The 14,830-nt window shown below is 42.8% G+C and overlaps 1 protein-coding gene across 5 annotated transcripts in view; it reads left to right on the top strand.

Annotated features, from left to right (window-relative positions):
- SOX5 (SRY-box transcription factor 5) overlaps window positions 1-14,566 on the top strand; it is a 293,938-nt gene extending 279,372 nt beyond the window's left edge. For all 5 annotated transcript variants that reach the window (XM_082498315.1, XM_082498314.1, XM_082498316.1 and 2 more), the window contains exons 12-15: window positions 2,886-2,998; window positions 3,919-4,088; window positions 10,446-10,662; window positions 14,054-14,566. In XM_082498315.1, the coding sequence (XP_082354441.1) occupies window positions 2,886-2,998; window positions 3,919-4,088; window positions 10,446-10,662; window positions 14,054-14,357 (804 nt within the window). In that variant the 3' untranslated portion in view covers window positions 14,358-14,566. The remainder of the gene's footprint in view (window positions 1-2,885; window positions 2,999-3,918; window positions 4,089-10,445; window positions 10,663-14,053) is intronic.
- The last annotated feature ends 264 nt before the right edge of the window (window positions 14,567-14,830 follow it).

The following is a 14,830-nucleotide window of genomic DNA, read 5'->3' on the forward strand; positions in this document are numbered from 1 at the left end:
TACTCTGTAGGAAAGGTAAAGAGATGCATCCATCAACCGAAAACCAATAAGTCATCAACTGAATGCTTTCAAGCAAAACAACACGGGAACGCTGCTTAGCCCCTTTCAAATATTTTGCAACTGTAAAAGCATTTCTGTACGTCAGGATTGGGGAAAATCAGCTGCCGTGTGTTTAATGGGAAGAGCGTAGGACAGGAAATCGGAATGCTACTTACATATAGTCAGGCTTTTGCATCCTGCCAGGGTATCGCTGGTCTCTTTCTGCTCTCCTAATGCTGTTGCAGAGGCTTAGGAAAGAGCAGGCTTAGACTTACTCTTGCCTGAGGACTTTCTAAACAAACATTTCTAAACATTAACAGAGAAAAGTACAGCTGGCTGTTTTGACGTCCTCGATTTCCAGAGCAACGTTGTGCAGAAGTTCTTTTTAACTGCTACCTTATCGTTGCCGATCGAATTATACTGTCATGCTCTGTGTTTCAGTAGCAGGGAGTAAGTTGTCACCGTGTCGCGAGCGTGGTCTCCCCGCTGGCCCACGTTTCGGCTGGCCGCAGAGCCACCTCCAAGCGGTGGGGCTGAGCGGTGCAGCCCGGGAGCTCAGCCCTCAGCTGGCGTTCCTTGGCAGCCCCTCTTCGGTCATGCCCGCGCTCTCTCACTGCATCCAGTGTGGCTGTACCTCTAAATGCAAAACTTCGCCCAAGATGGATAGCGGCAGAGCATCTGTAGGCTTGTTAAGTCCAACTCTGATAAACGAGCTGGGCCCGGCGTGTACCTTGGAGGCAGCATGCCGGAGTATTCGCTGACCTTAAGACTCAATCAGATCATGTCGGCAGAGTGTGGTTCTGAATGTAACTGCCTCCGACTTCAACAGCTGCGTTTACTGCATAAAGAAAAAGCTGTTAAGCCTGTGCCCTTTGCGCTCTCAGCTCTGTTTCTCTAAGAGGTTTATACATGATTCAAGAAAAGCCTGCAACAGAATAACTCCCTTCCCCCATGATATACCCAACAAGAGGAGATGTTCTGTTATATTTTAGGTTGGTGGCAGCACTTTTAGATGATTTCTGACATAATTTTTGAACTCTATCATTGGGAAGTTGACGGTGAATGATGGTTTTTTTTTTTTTCTGAGGAAAACCTGTTGACTTTCATTATGTATCTGAGATCCATTTGGAAGAAATACAAAGTCAACTTATTCCTGACTTTCAGTCTGCTGACAGGCTGCTTTGGAAATGAGAGCTGAGTTAAAACCGGTAGATCAAAGAGTTTGGTAAAGCTAAATGCCTGAATAGTTCAGGTGCTTATTCGAAGCTTCTCCAAGCTCTCTGGATCTGCTGTGCCGGGAAGCGATACAGAAACCCTTTTGCTTGCGATAGGCTGACTCTGCTGCATGAGCTTTTCCTGCAAAAACCAGGAGGCTAACTCACCTCGCGCGGTTTCGGTGGTGATGTGTCCGCTTATGGACAGAGCATCAGGAGTGCGAAAGAGATCCACAGTGAAAATGAACGTGTGGAGAAGGAAAGTTAACCTCGCGTTCCCTAAAGCGTGCGAGTGTAGGAAGTTGGCAGATCAGCCTCCTTTCGAACTCACTCAAGAAAATCTTTGTCAAATGACTTACACGAATTTGAACTGTTCTTTGAATTGCAGATGCGGGCACATCACATTGCGGGAAGCGCTTCTGTATTCGTATTGTTCTCTTTTCTGTTTTCTTCTGTACTACAACCCAGTGACATTATTAGGCTACGTAGAATAGTTGTAAAGTCTCCGGTTGCCATGTGAAATCTGAAAGTTTTTTCACTTTGTTGATCTTTTACAGTCATCAGGAGTGGAATAGAGCAACAAAACAGCAATCTTTCTTTCAGGAAGTAGCTCAAAAGAATTTTTTCAACTGGAGCCACTTTATTATCATTCCGTATCGTGTCATTTTCTTAGCTTTGCAAAAGGCACAGTGCCTAACATTTTGAAATGTTAGTATTGCTTTCCTGAAAGATTTATTTTTAAACATATGATTGTCAGGAAGATAGAGTGTTTATGAGTAAAAATTCATTGGGAAAACAAAAACAGTTGGAAAATGGAGCACCTTTGTATTTGTAAAGTCAAACAATTCCGGGAGAGGCGAGGTGTTTTGAAGAGAACATTGGAATTGATGGCCCTGGCATGTTGTTCTGGCAATGTCTTTAGACACCGCTGCAGCCTGACGGATTAATTGGCAGCACGCAGGAGCCTGTTGCAATCCAGGGTTCACAGATAGTTCTGACTAGATGAATGACGGACGGGGTGTCAGTAGGGTTGGGCAAAACAGTCTGGACAAGAACACAAACTGCTGCCCAAGTATCACGCTTGATTCAGCCTGACCCTTTCCCAAGGCCTGAATAAGTTTGAACTACAGGGTTGGGTGGGTTGGTTTTTTTTTCCCCTGTGGGCTGCTTCCTAAAATATTGCCTTTCAAAAAAGAAAAAGGGCAAAGTCGCCCGTGTCTCTGCAGTTTGATTGCAGGCTGGAAATAGAGTAAAACAATAAACACAGTGCAAAAGAACGTGTATCATCTAAACTTCCAGTCCAGCTTTGCAGTCCCGGGGACTTAGAGAGTTGAAGTATTCTTCAGATGTGCAGCCAATTTTATCATGCCTAACTAAACCAATCTTTTCAACACTATGAAGTTTGCTCATCACTAGCTAATAAGCATGTTTTAAAAAGGACTCGGTGGAGTCTGCAACCGTAGCCCTTCCAGAAAAAATATTGTTACGTGTTCTTAAATACCTGGCTCAGTGAACTGTTGTGAATGAACTGTTTTGCGGCTTCCCTATCAACCTTCTACATTACCTATGAACTTTGCAGTTACAATGTTTAATTATTTTCCTGATCTGAATCCCGTCATCTTGCCCGTACAGGACAAAACAACACTGGAGACCCTGACTCAGCAACTGGCAGTAAAACAGAGTGAAGACGGGAAGTTCAGCCACGCAATGATGGATTTCAACATGAGTGGAGATTCTGACGGTCAGTACAACTGGCTTATCCTTATTTCCAGGTTTGTGTGTACATGTCAACGGGATCTGGAGGAAAATCCAAGTGCTTTGGGAGGCCTGTGAGGAGTAAGAGCGGTTAGCAATAAGCGGCTATGAAACAAGGCAGGAAAAAATGATTCATCGTGCGGTGTTCTAAGTCTGGAGGTGATTTTTAGCCTTCTCTTTTGTACGCTGCACTTCTCAAGACTGGACCAAGAACGTATTTCTGATGGTAAAAGGGAATAAAGGAGGCGAATAGATGTGGGATTAATGAGACCACACAACGAGTCTGTGAATTATAGTCCTGATCATCCATATATGATGCACACTCTTGCACCCGTAGGAACTTCCTCGGTTTGATGAACTAAGCATAATGCTCATTTCTTTCTCTGCTGTTGTTTATGTTGTTATGGAGAGGTAAGCACAAAACCAGGCAGATGTGTAAATGTTCATTTTCTTGTTAAGAAACTTGCTTAAGAAGAAACATCTGGTGTTGCCATGTATCACCCCCTTCCCATCACAAAAAAGGTAGAAGATACGTAACATAATATGACCGGCATTCTGTAAGCAAGAAAGGAAGAAAGTGAAAAGAAAATCTACGTTGATAAGTGTTGGGTTTACATTACTAAGTGCTGAAACATGGTTTAGAAAAGCTATTTAATCCTTTGTGTTGAAAAAAAAATTGAAACTCTTCACCAAGTCTATACCATGTGATACTGAAACAATAGAATAACTAAAAACTAGACAATATGCAGTATATGGTATTTCCTACTGCTTCGAGTGAAAAGAAATGCCGTTAATATATTGTGAACACTGACTCAGTGACTGTGCAGCACCTGACATAAGTTACCGATGGCAGAGGAAGCTGCATAATGAAACACAAGCTGGGAATGTTTTTCTCTTTCTTTGTAGGAAGTGCGGGAGTTTCGGAGTCGAGAATTTATCGGGAATCCAGAGGGCGTGGTAGCAATGAGCCCCATATCAAGCGCCCCATGAATGCATTCATGGTGTGGGCTAAAGATGAACGGAGGAAGATCCTTCAAGCCTTCCCTGACATGCACAACTCCAATATCAGCAAGATACTAGGTAAGAAGGACAGAGCACTGTTCTTTCAGTAGCAAAACTCAAAAAACTTTTGACTGAATAGAGCTGAGCGCCTGACACAACAGAATGACTGTCTCTAGAATGACTGCACCAAAGACAACAGTGATACGAGCTTCCACCGTGCTGCCCAGCGTGTACATGAACCCTGAAATGTTCTTGTGTCTTTGTAATTACGGTGATTGTGGTGGTGGATTTGGTTTGAAAGCACAGACTGAATAGACATAAACAGTTCATTTCATTAGGCTGTTGAACAAGCACAAAACAACTGCTATCGTTTATTTGCCCGCACATTTCTTCTAACTAGATTCTGTGGGGTAGCACACCACAGTATTTGATTTGTGCCATAGCACTTTCTGTTCAAATCAATGGCCATAAGGAAAAGATCCTAAAATACATCCCTTTATTTTATACACTGACAGTTTTAAAGGATTTTTATTATGTTCCTGTTACATTAAATTTCCCTTTGGTATATGATCTCTATCACAAGCTGCTTTTATTCTAAATATTCTGAAAAGAATCCCGAAATCAAAAAAGAAACATCAGAACTAATTTCTGTATCCTCTACTCTTCACATCCCAAGCAATAGTTGTCATGAGCATCACCTACTGAATTTCATGCCGTAGTCGTCCAGCTTTTCACTACTTGCTCGAATTCCCAGGACCGCTTTCTGTCCTAAGTTATTCCTCTGTGACCCACTGAATGATACAGAAGGTGAATAATGAGCATCTCTCAGGCTAATGAATTACTCTTCTGCAGAAATAAAAAAAAAAAAAAAAAGAATCGGTGACCAAATCAGAGATGTTGCATTTTTACTGTTAAAGACTGTGTTACAGGACCTAAGCATCCCTCAGGCCGGTGGGTAAAAGCTTAAGCAAGGAACACGTTTACCTGGGCTGTAGGTCTCATTGGTTTTGCAGACAACTCAGGAGATGTGGCACTATTGTAATGGCAGCATTGACCAGCTGCAGGTAAATACGCTGAGTTTAGACTGGTCAGAGGTTTGAAGTTCGACTTGGTGAGAGTAGTATTATGAAAAGTTAGCAGGGGGCGAATGGAAATGAGATAAAATTGGTCGGAGAGGCAGAATGTGTTGGCTGTGGATGGCAGATGTGATGATATTAACCCATGATTAAAAGGGTGGTACGAGATGATTAGATTAGTTATGGGAACAGGATTAGAAGGCTGAATTGGTTATGTTGATGGTAAAATAACCTTATACTGGTTAAAAGGGATTATACTGGTCAGAGGTGTATGATGTGATTAGGCTGAGGACAGGGCTGTAATAGCTTTGGTCTGTTTCTAAATTGAGAGTAGACCTGGTTAAACCTGTTTTTAAATAATCAGCTTCAGAAATCTACAAGATCATTCTGAATGGCCCTTTTCATATAGAAAGTACAAAGAGAGCTTGATGTTTTCCCTCTTAACTGATTGTTTTGGATAACAACCTCCGACAGCACGCTGCTAATTCATTCTGCTTAAAACAGGCGCTTGAGCTGGGCTGACATTTTACGCAGTCTCTGGGGATCCTGGTTGACATTTTAAAGGGCTTCTAAGCATTTTATAATACCCTAAAATCTGGTTTTAATAAGCCATTCTGCTGAAATTGTTAACATAAGGAATCACCTTTTACTATTTGGCGCTAGATCAGGGAGATATGGGGACATCTTTTTCTGATTAGATATACAGTAGTTGGAGTAAAATGTGCAAATTCATTACAGATCCCGTTGAGGTGACAGACAGTATAGCTGACTCCAAACTCTTTCTGTTTTGCTGCCAGATACGGGGAGAAGCAAGGTCTGAGGCAGTAAGAGATGATGTTTCTATTTCTTTCCAGCGTCACATTTCATTTCTTTATTCCACCTATGCGATGGGGAGGGATGTCCTGACGTCTTCTTTCTTGACAGAAACCTTACAAAGGTCTTCCCTCAATTGCAAAAGGCCAGTCTTTTGAAGTCAGCAGGGAGCTCTCGGTTAACTGGCGTAGGGAGAGCAACTAGGAGCTGACAGTTCAGCCAGGTATTAGGGTCTCTTTATTAGAAAGCCACAGTTTTTCCGTGCCTTTTTTTTTTTTTCAGCAGCACTGCTGCACATTGAGGTCAGAGAGCTTGTTGTCACGGAGAGTAGCTTAGATGGAGTTGTCTCCGTTCGAGGGTCAGTTTTATAGGAAAATGAGAGGAGGTGCCCTTCCCAGCGCTAGAATTCTCTAGGGATTATGTTTGACACAGTGGTATTATGTTTTGAGCATAAAAATTAGATACATGGATTTGTCACTAAATTCATCTGTGCATACGTTTGTCATCCATCTGTTCATTGCAACTTAAACTTGTGGATAATGAGGTTTTTTTAGTAAATTGTTAAAAAAGTGCTAAAATGGGTCTGCTGGACCCTATCAATTTAATAATGCATTGTTTAGATATTTTTGTAAATATTTTAATTCATTTCACTGAGAAATCTACAGAAAGAGATTAGGAAAAGACGGGGTTAGGTACTACCTTCAGAAACTCTCGTGGATGTGTAAGCGTGTGAATACAAACCTATACACATACCTATACATTAGGCAAGTGCTTGTGCACGTGAGGGTATTTTTTAAACCGAAACTCAGCCTGATTCAGATACTCAGACCGAAAAACGTCAGTCTAATGGACTAGAAGTTAGGCAATATTTCAAACAGCTGAAAATACTTGTCAGAGAAGCTTAAAATCGGCGATAAGCAGAGCTCCTAACCCCACCTAGTGCACGCGCGTGTGTGCCCGAGCACCAGTGCCGGCGCACACACGGGGACATCTCTTTTCTGCCCTGGTGTTAAATAGCCGGCGTCTACAGCCATCCTCACAGTGGTCGTGTAGGCACAGCTCTAACTGCCCTAGCTCACTTTGGGGGGTAGGAGCCATCTTTGGTGCTGCGGAGCCTTAGAATTTTCCCATTTGTATCAGCCACCAGATGCGGGAGAATCGTGCGAGAATCCCGCTCGTGGTTACGTATGCATCCAGGGAGGGGAACGGGTTCTTCTTTTCATAGTCAAGGAGAAAAGCTCTGCGTACTTGACCCACTCAAAGCTTTCTAAGACAGATGGTGAGCAGAAAGCTCACCCAAGACTGTAAAACATCCCTTAAAATGAAAGATTTTTCAAGATTCTTCAATCGCACCGTGTTTGGGCTTGGCACTGTGCATAGGTACCTGTGCCTGCCCGTGTGTCTTTATAGACACATAAAACAATGGCAGATAAAGCTATTAGAAATCTATTTTGTCCAAACACAAGGTAGTTTTAACCAGTTTTACTGAGTTGATTGGCGATACTCATTCATAGCTTAGCTTGCCTGTGGATGCAAATTCAAAGATCAGAGTCGTATATTCTTCCAACTTTCAAAATTTCAGATTAAGACCAATCAGAGAGCTGGTTGCTGTTGGTATATTCCTAAGAAGATAAGTGAAAATGATAAAATGTAAAAAACAAGGGTTTATCATCAGAAAATGTGTCCTTTTTCAAAATTTATTTTGACAGCATTGTTTGTTTAATTATTTACGATCCTTCAAAACATACTAGTAAATTATATTTAGTATATTTTGTAAAAACGGTAAAGTCATAGTAAGAAGAGGGATCTCTGCAGAAGGCAGCTATTAAAAATTTGCTAGGAAGAGAGGTGAGACTGCCAGGATTTTTGTTGTATTGAGTCTGCAGCTTAAGAAGGAAAAACATAACGGATGACATTTATGTATAAATATTGTATGTGTAACTGTATGTACAAATATTATGCATCGAATTTTCAGGTTTTATGGCCCTGATCCTGCAAAAACTTACACGTTTGCCTAACTTCACCCACTATTTACAGATCTTTTCACGTGAGGGGGTAGGAATCTCCCTCCCCAGATCTGACTGTAGGATTGCAGCAAGTGAGCTAGCGCGCTGAAAAAGGAATTGTGCTGGGATGGAACATTTTCACGGCAATTTTGCAACAACTGATTTTAATTTCTACCTTTCTGTCTGTCCATCTATCTAAAATTATTTCTGAGTTCCTATATTGCAGGTTCCCTCACAGCATGTAAAGCAAATGTCAAGATTTGTTTAAAGACTGAGGTTTTCGACTTCATTATTCATAAATAAAAACTGATTCATCAGCAGGAAATGGGGCCGGGGCTGTTTTTCTAAGCCACTGGGACTACAGCAAGTCTGTGATTAGAGTACTGCAGATTTAGACTAACTTTTATGATTTTCTTCTTGTGCTAAAACACCAGTGTGCCAATGTCTATGAGGTAGAATTTGAAGGTAGACCTACATTTGGGCATCTTCCTGTACAGCTCATATGCTTTACCCTGAATTCATAACATCGTCCAACACAGGCCCTGTCTGTTTCCATCTTACACAGCATTAGTAGGCGCTCAGTGTTTTGGCAGTCTCCACGTGTTTACCTCTGTGTCGTTTAGCCCAAAATCTAGGAGGTACTACACGTGGAAAGTTGGTGTCACTTTCTCTTTGCCAGAAAAAGCTTGGAATAATCTCTTCGCAGGAGACAAAGGTGCTGAGCAGGATTCTGGCCACAGAGGTTTGTTGCCCTGCGTAACACAGAGCCCTGCCGCAGACCCCTGTGTGCAGCTACTACCTCTGTATGACATACGAAGTGCCGTGCGGGAGTTTCGGTCCAAATCCTAGAAGCCATCTAGTCCCGCTAATATGGCGCTGTGCCTCCGCTGATAACCACGTAATTAAACTGTGTCCCATTCCAGGACTAGCTGGAGTATCTCCGCATGTTACGTGTTGTAAACGTCATGAAAAATGATGGGTTTGACTCCAAAGTAATGTTTGCTAAGAACGGGATGTCCGTTGCTGGTCTTCAGAAGAAAGACATTGTTATTTACAAATAAGTTATCTTTAGGCGTGAGGTCAGGCTGTACCGGCCTGTTAGCCCTTCACTCCGGAAGCCCGAACTGCAGCTTGCCATAAAGATTCGAAGAGCGATGGGGAAAATGGTGTCAATAATCAGAAAGGGCCTTTCTAGAGGGAACCAAACTGTTTTCTTTCCTGGGAAGGGATAACTGCGCTCTTTATATTGCGAGTCTTAGGGGCACGGTGAGCTAAGACCAGCCTGAGTAACAGCATGAGCTAAGTACAGTATGAGTAACCATAAAAAATGAAGAACAGGAGGAAGTCAAGTATGACGTATGACATTATGAACCCATTAAATTGAGAAACTATTCAAACTTTTTTCCAATGGGAAAATTGACTATTTTCCAATAAAGTTTTCCTTCTAGGCCACATGTTTCACAGCTTGCACCATTCCTGTTACTTGAAATATATCCTACCCTGAAGCACTTCTATAGTTCATGGAAAAATAAAATAGGATAACTGATTTAAGAAATTTTACTCTCTGCTCCCGTTTTATGTCCTTTAAGAAATATTGGTTTATAATTTTCAGGAGGTATTTTAAAACAATTGTAAAGTCTTCATTATTGTAAAGTCTTCATTATTTCCCTAGCTCAAATATCCACACTGTCCGAAACAGGGCTGCCAGCAATGAAGCCATAGTGGAGAGGTGTGTCAATATCCCAGTGCTTTTTCCTTGGAGACACATACCAACTCTTTAAGTTGGAGTTGTCAGTGTTCACCGGGACTTGGTCTTGGATTTAAAACCGCACTGAGACATATGGGATAGTTTCCAGCTTCTAGAGGCGTTGCTTCAGGGTCTGTGCAGGCTCCTGTACCCAGCAGCATAGCAGTTATGATCAGTTCATATTCTGCTTCTCACAAACCTGGAAGCTAGAGAGATACGTTATTTGTCATGAAAGACTAAGCTGTAGACGCGTGCGTATCCGGAGTTTACGGCTTGATCCAGCTGTGGTGGAGCACAGCGACTAAATCGCAGGGCGTGGGAGTGGTGCCTCCTCCAGAACAGAAGGTGAAAACGGGCCCGTGGCCAAAGGAAAGTTGGGGGGAATTAGCAGAGCAGACTCTGTGTATCCAAGGGTTCTTTGGCCGTTCCACTTAAATACACCGCCTTGTTTTCTAAAACAAAGTGTCATGGATTTCTCATTGTCAGGGTGATGGTTTTGCTTCCCACCTGAAAGGCATTATAATGTAGATAAGTTTCAGTAAAATATTGAGTCAAAACTTCCACTGTCCTCTCTCTCTGCCCCTTGGCTGTAGCCAAGAGGTTTACCAGTCAAATACAAACAAGACCTGACCCCTGTCTAGAAGCTCTGACAGATTCCCAAGATTCCCAGCCCAAAGCGTTATGACCGTAGGTATCTTGTTCTGGGTGACCTACTTGTTTCTCTGCCTTTCAGTGTTCATGGAAGAGTAGAATCTCATTTCTCGTTCTTTTTTTTTTTTTTTTTTTGTGACAGGATCTCGCTGGAAAGCTATGACAAACCTAGAGAAGCAGCCATACTATGAGGAACAGGCGCGACTCAGCAAGCAGCACCTGGAGAAATACCCAGACTACAAATACAAGCCAAGGCCGAAGCGTACCTGCCTTGTAGATGGCAAAAAATTACGCATTGGCGAGTACAAGGCGATCATGCGCAACAGACGCCAGGAGATGAGGCAGTATTTTAATGTTGGGTATGGGACCTTTAAAAACTACCTCTCGTTTCAGCAAAAAAAAAATTCAGGGAGAATTCTTAATTCAGTGTGGTAAATATTATATTTTATTGGCAAGAACATTATATATTGCTAACAGAATATGAGATTTATACTTTAAAACAATGTGTTCCAGGAGGAAGTTAGCAGTTAGGGATTTTTTTATTGGCTCTGCTGTATACTCATCTTACAGCTTTGGCCAACTGTCTCATTTCCACTCTGATCATGCAAAAAAAAGAACCAAAAAACCTTTAAGACTTTCCAGTGAAACGTAAGCCTTCTAATAAAGCCTTGTAAGTAATACTTTATTATGAGGCCTCAGAGAGTATATCTGAATGAATCTATGGTAGTGCTTCCTGATCCAAAAGCCAAAAATACAAGTTTGTGTTCAGTATGATCTGTAGCAATCGCTCTGCAAAAGGACTGCTGAAACATACTGAACTTCAGCTGGAATACGGACTTGGCTCAGTTAATTCGTATCAGGCATGAAGTTGTCTACGTTGTTCATCGTGACAGCATTTGTCATGCTAGGGAGTGTCTTCCAGTACAGTAAGCTAAATGCTCTGTGTTGAGCATCATTTTCAAGAAGACTGGTTCTGATAAACAGCTAATAGATCCGCTTGATATGATTAGGTTAAAATCTGCCTAGAAAACTTGCGTGTATTTTCTTTCTGCAAAGACTCCTTGGTTTTGGTTACAGCAAATCGAAAGAATCAGAAGTAATCAAATATTCTGCGATATTTCTGTATTCACTCCAGAAAATTAAAAGCTACACAGTGGTCTTAAAAAAAAAAACAAAAAACAAACAGCAACAAGAATGGCCCTCTGAAATAATGGACTTTATGTTCTGTTTCATCTGAATTTGGAATCATTTTAATATTAACCGAGTTGCATATCCCTCTAGTTAACAGCTAGAAGGAGCAATAAAGGAGAGAATATCTGTCCAGCAACTGTTAAGTGTCATCAGACTGTGTTTTAAACAGCTACAGCGCGCATTGTTGTAATAAGCCGCTCAGCAGAGAAATTTGAGCTGCTTAACCCTGTGGCGCTGGCAGGTCCAGTGATCCCAATGGTAAGCACTGAAACAAACACAGGGATGTCAGCCAACATTTGGCATCAAGAGATTAAAAAAAGAGGAGGGGGGCCCTCCTGGAAAAAGAATAGGTGGCAACAGAGCCCCCAAAACACTGCTTATCTGGTTAACATGCATGCCTCATCATGGGAAAAAAAAAAAATTAACCTTGTAACATTCTGCATATTATTTAGCTTTCCAAACAAGGCTGACATTGAAATCAAGGCGTTTCGGGAGATAATTTGCACCAGGGCATTAGAGCACAGAACCTGGGGTGAAATCCTTACAGGAGTTACTGACAAAGCGGCTGATGACCGCAGAGGGGTCAGTGTTTGATGCTGGCAGTCACAGCACTACAGATGCCTTCCTGGTTTTACTTCCCCATCTGCCGCATCACCTGGTGCAGGTCATTTAGGGCGAAACTTCTAAACACCAGTCCAGCTCCTGCCCGGGCACCGAAATATGTGATTGGGTTTACAAGAGCTGTGGCTACGCCAGCTGCTGGGGCACGCTGAAAGCCTGTCTGAAGGCATCACAAGGCGAAGGACTGGGCATTTTTTTGCAACCCTTGTACTTAATTCCGCTCTGTCTCCGTGTCCTCATCTTTAATGGCGGTAGGGTAAGCTCACCTCACTGGGCTGCTGAGAGCCCTAATACGTTAGTATCCGCGGACTGCTTTGAGCTCCTCTGGAGTGGACATCCTATAGAAGTGGAAAAATACTATTCTTAAATTATTTAATATTTGAAAAGCACTCTGAAAAGCACCATTTAAGTGCAAAGTGTTCCTATTGTTAAATATTAAAAGCAATTTAAGTGTGCTGAATCTTGTTACAGAAATGCTGACTGCAGAAAACAAAAGCCTTGCTATTGAATTAAGAACAAAATGCAAATTAGATCCGCTCCCTACTTTAAGAGCTGTGTCTTCAGCCCGAGACAACTTCTGCTTGTTTCAGGAGCGCGGCGGCAGCAGGGGCTGTGCGGAGGGGGGGTGGGGGGGAAGGCCTCCCGCCAATGGCGGGCAGGAAGGATCTGCGAACGCAGCAAGCAATTCCAAACAAACGTAAAGCCGTTTGGCAGAGGAGAGTCTTTCAGGCTCACTGTACTGTGCAAGGCTTACGGTAGAGCCGGGGCACAGGCAGGCAGGGGAACAGGGGAGGGTTTCATTCTTAATTAAGAATGTTCATCTCAAGAGACTCTGCCCTGTCTCCTGTGGCAAGGCTTTTCAGTGCAGATGGACACACCGCTGATGACATTACAATGTGCAGCGTGTACTGAAGAGTATTACTGCAATGGAATTACTTCATGCAGCAAGGAAACAAAAGGAGCATGAATTTTAAACCTCTAGGCTCCTTGGGACCCTGAAGCTTCTCAGGGAAACAAACACTGGTATAACACAGCTAGTGTTCTTGATGCAAAGGGAATTTCTATGGCCCGGAATAATTCTTCTTTCATTACCGCAGACAGGTTTCCAAGGCTTAGATGCCGTATAAAGGCATCCTGTAGAGGATTTGCTCAAATGCTCGTGTTGCTCGCTTGCTTTTTATTTATTTTTAAATAATGCGTGCTTCCGTTTCAAGTCTGCCTTTTTCCAATTTTATCCACCTTCCTTCAAAGGTTCTGATTTTCACAAGTGCCGCTCGCTGTGGAAACTACCACCTTCCGGTGGGAGGCCCTTAGTGATCATCCTGTAAACCCAGGTTGCCCCCAGAAAGCCCACTGTTCCTCTCCCCGATAATGGCCAGGTCTCTGAGTGAACGTGGAGTAAACATTGCCTTGCTTTCTCCTGATCCACTGGTACTTTCCTACGGCACCTCCCCGTCCCTCTGCAAACTACCTAGCCCTCACCGCGTCTCCTCTTGGCAACGTGTTACTTTTATGTCTCGTCCTGCCGGCAGCTTGGATTACTTAAAAGGGAGATTTCTCAAAATACATGGGTTTTTTAAGCTGGACCGCAATTGAAAGGGTGTTCATTTTTCGCTGGCAGCTCATGGGACACCCAGTTTACCCAGTAAAGAAGTTTGCATCACAAGCAGGCAAGCTGAAGCTGTGTAGTTCAGGTACAGCTAGAGATGTTTACAGAGATGGGATTTTCTTACCGGTGAAGTTGGTTTGGGCTTGATGTTTATTTCAGGAGCATCAGCTGGAATACCAGTATAAGGGTTGTCTTGCATGGGCCATCCAGGAGCTTCCTCTGCATGCCCAAGAGCACATGCTATGGGCTTGCAAAATGCTGTTGTACTACTTGCCCTCCCTTTACTCCTTCCCGTATTCAAACGCCCTTCTGCTTTTTCTCCACGGCAGGCAACAAGCACAGATTCCCATTGCCACCGCAGGCGTAGTTTACCCAGGAGCCATTGCCATGGCAGGAATGCCTTCCCCACATCTGCCCTCTGAGCACTCGAGCGTGTCCAGCAGCCCGGAGCCCGGGATGCCCGTCATCCAGAGCACTTACGGCATCAAAGGCGAGGAGCCTCATATCAAGGAAGAGATGCAGACCGATGACGTCAATGGAGAAATCTACGATGAATACGATGAGGAAGAGGATGACCCTGATGCGGACTATGGCAGTGACAGTGAAAATCACATTGCAGGGCAAGCCAACTGATCAGGGTCCAAATATCTCGTGACCTACAGGACTTCAAGGAGAAAAGAAAAAATAAATAAAGCCCCATCTGGTTTATCCTTGCCAGTGGCCAAGCACATTAACTTTCTCATACACTGACTGTTACTTTAACTGTTAGTCTTAACTAGTTGGGACATCAGCTGACTAATAGACATCAGCCTGCATCAGAAGAAAAAAGGCTCAGAAGAAAGGAAACAAAGACAACGACGACAACAACAACAGAATGATATAAGCTATGGGTAAAATAATGCCAGTAATTCAGCTGCTATACCCAAGCACTGAAGTCTTACCCGTCGACCTTTTATTATTATTATTTTTTTTTTTCAAATAAACTTTATGGCTGTTTGTTCTACAATGTTCTAGAAATTCTCACTCAGGTACACAGTGCCAACAAGTGGCTTGTGAATGTGTTTTGTTGTTTTGTGCTACAGTTTAAAGAGAAATAATTTTTTTTT

This window comes from Vanellus vanellus, assembly GCF_965231255.1.
Source record: "Vanellus vanellus genome assembly, chromosome: 1".
Lineage (NCBI taxonomy): Eukaryota > Metazoa > Chordata > Aves > Charadriiformes > Charadriidae > Vanellus > Vanellus vanellus.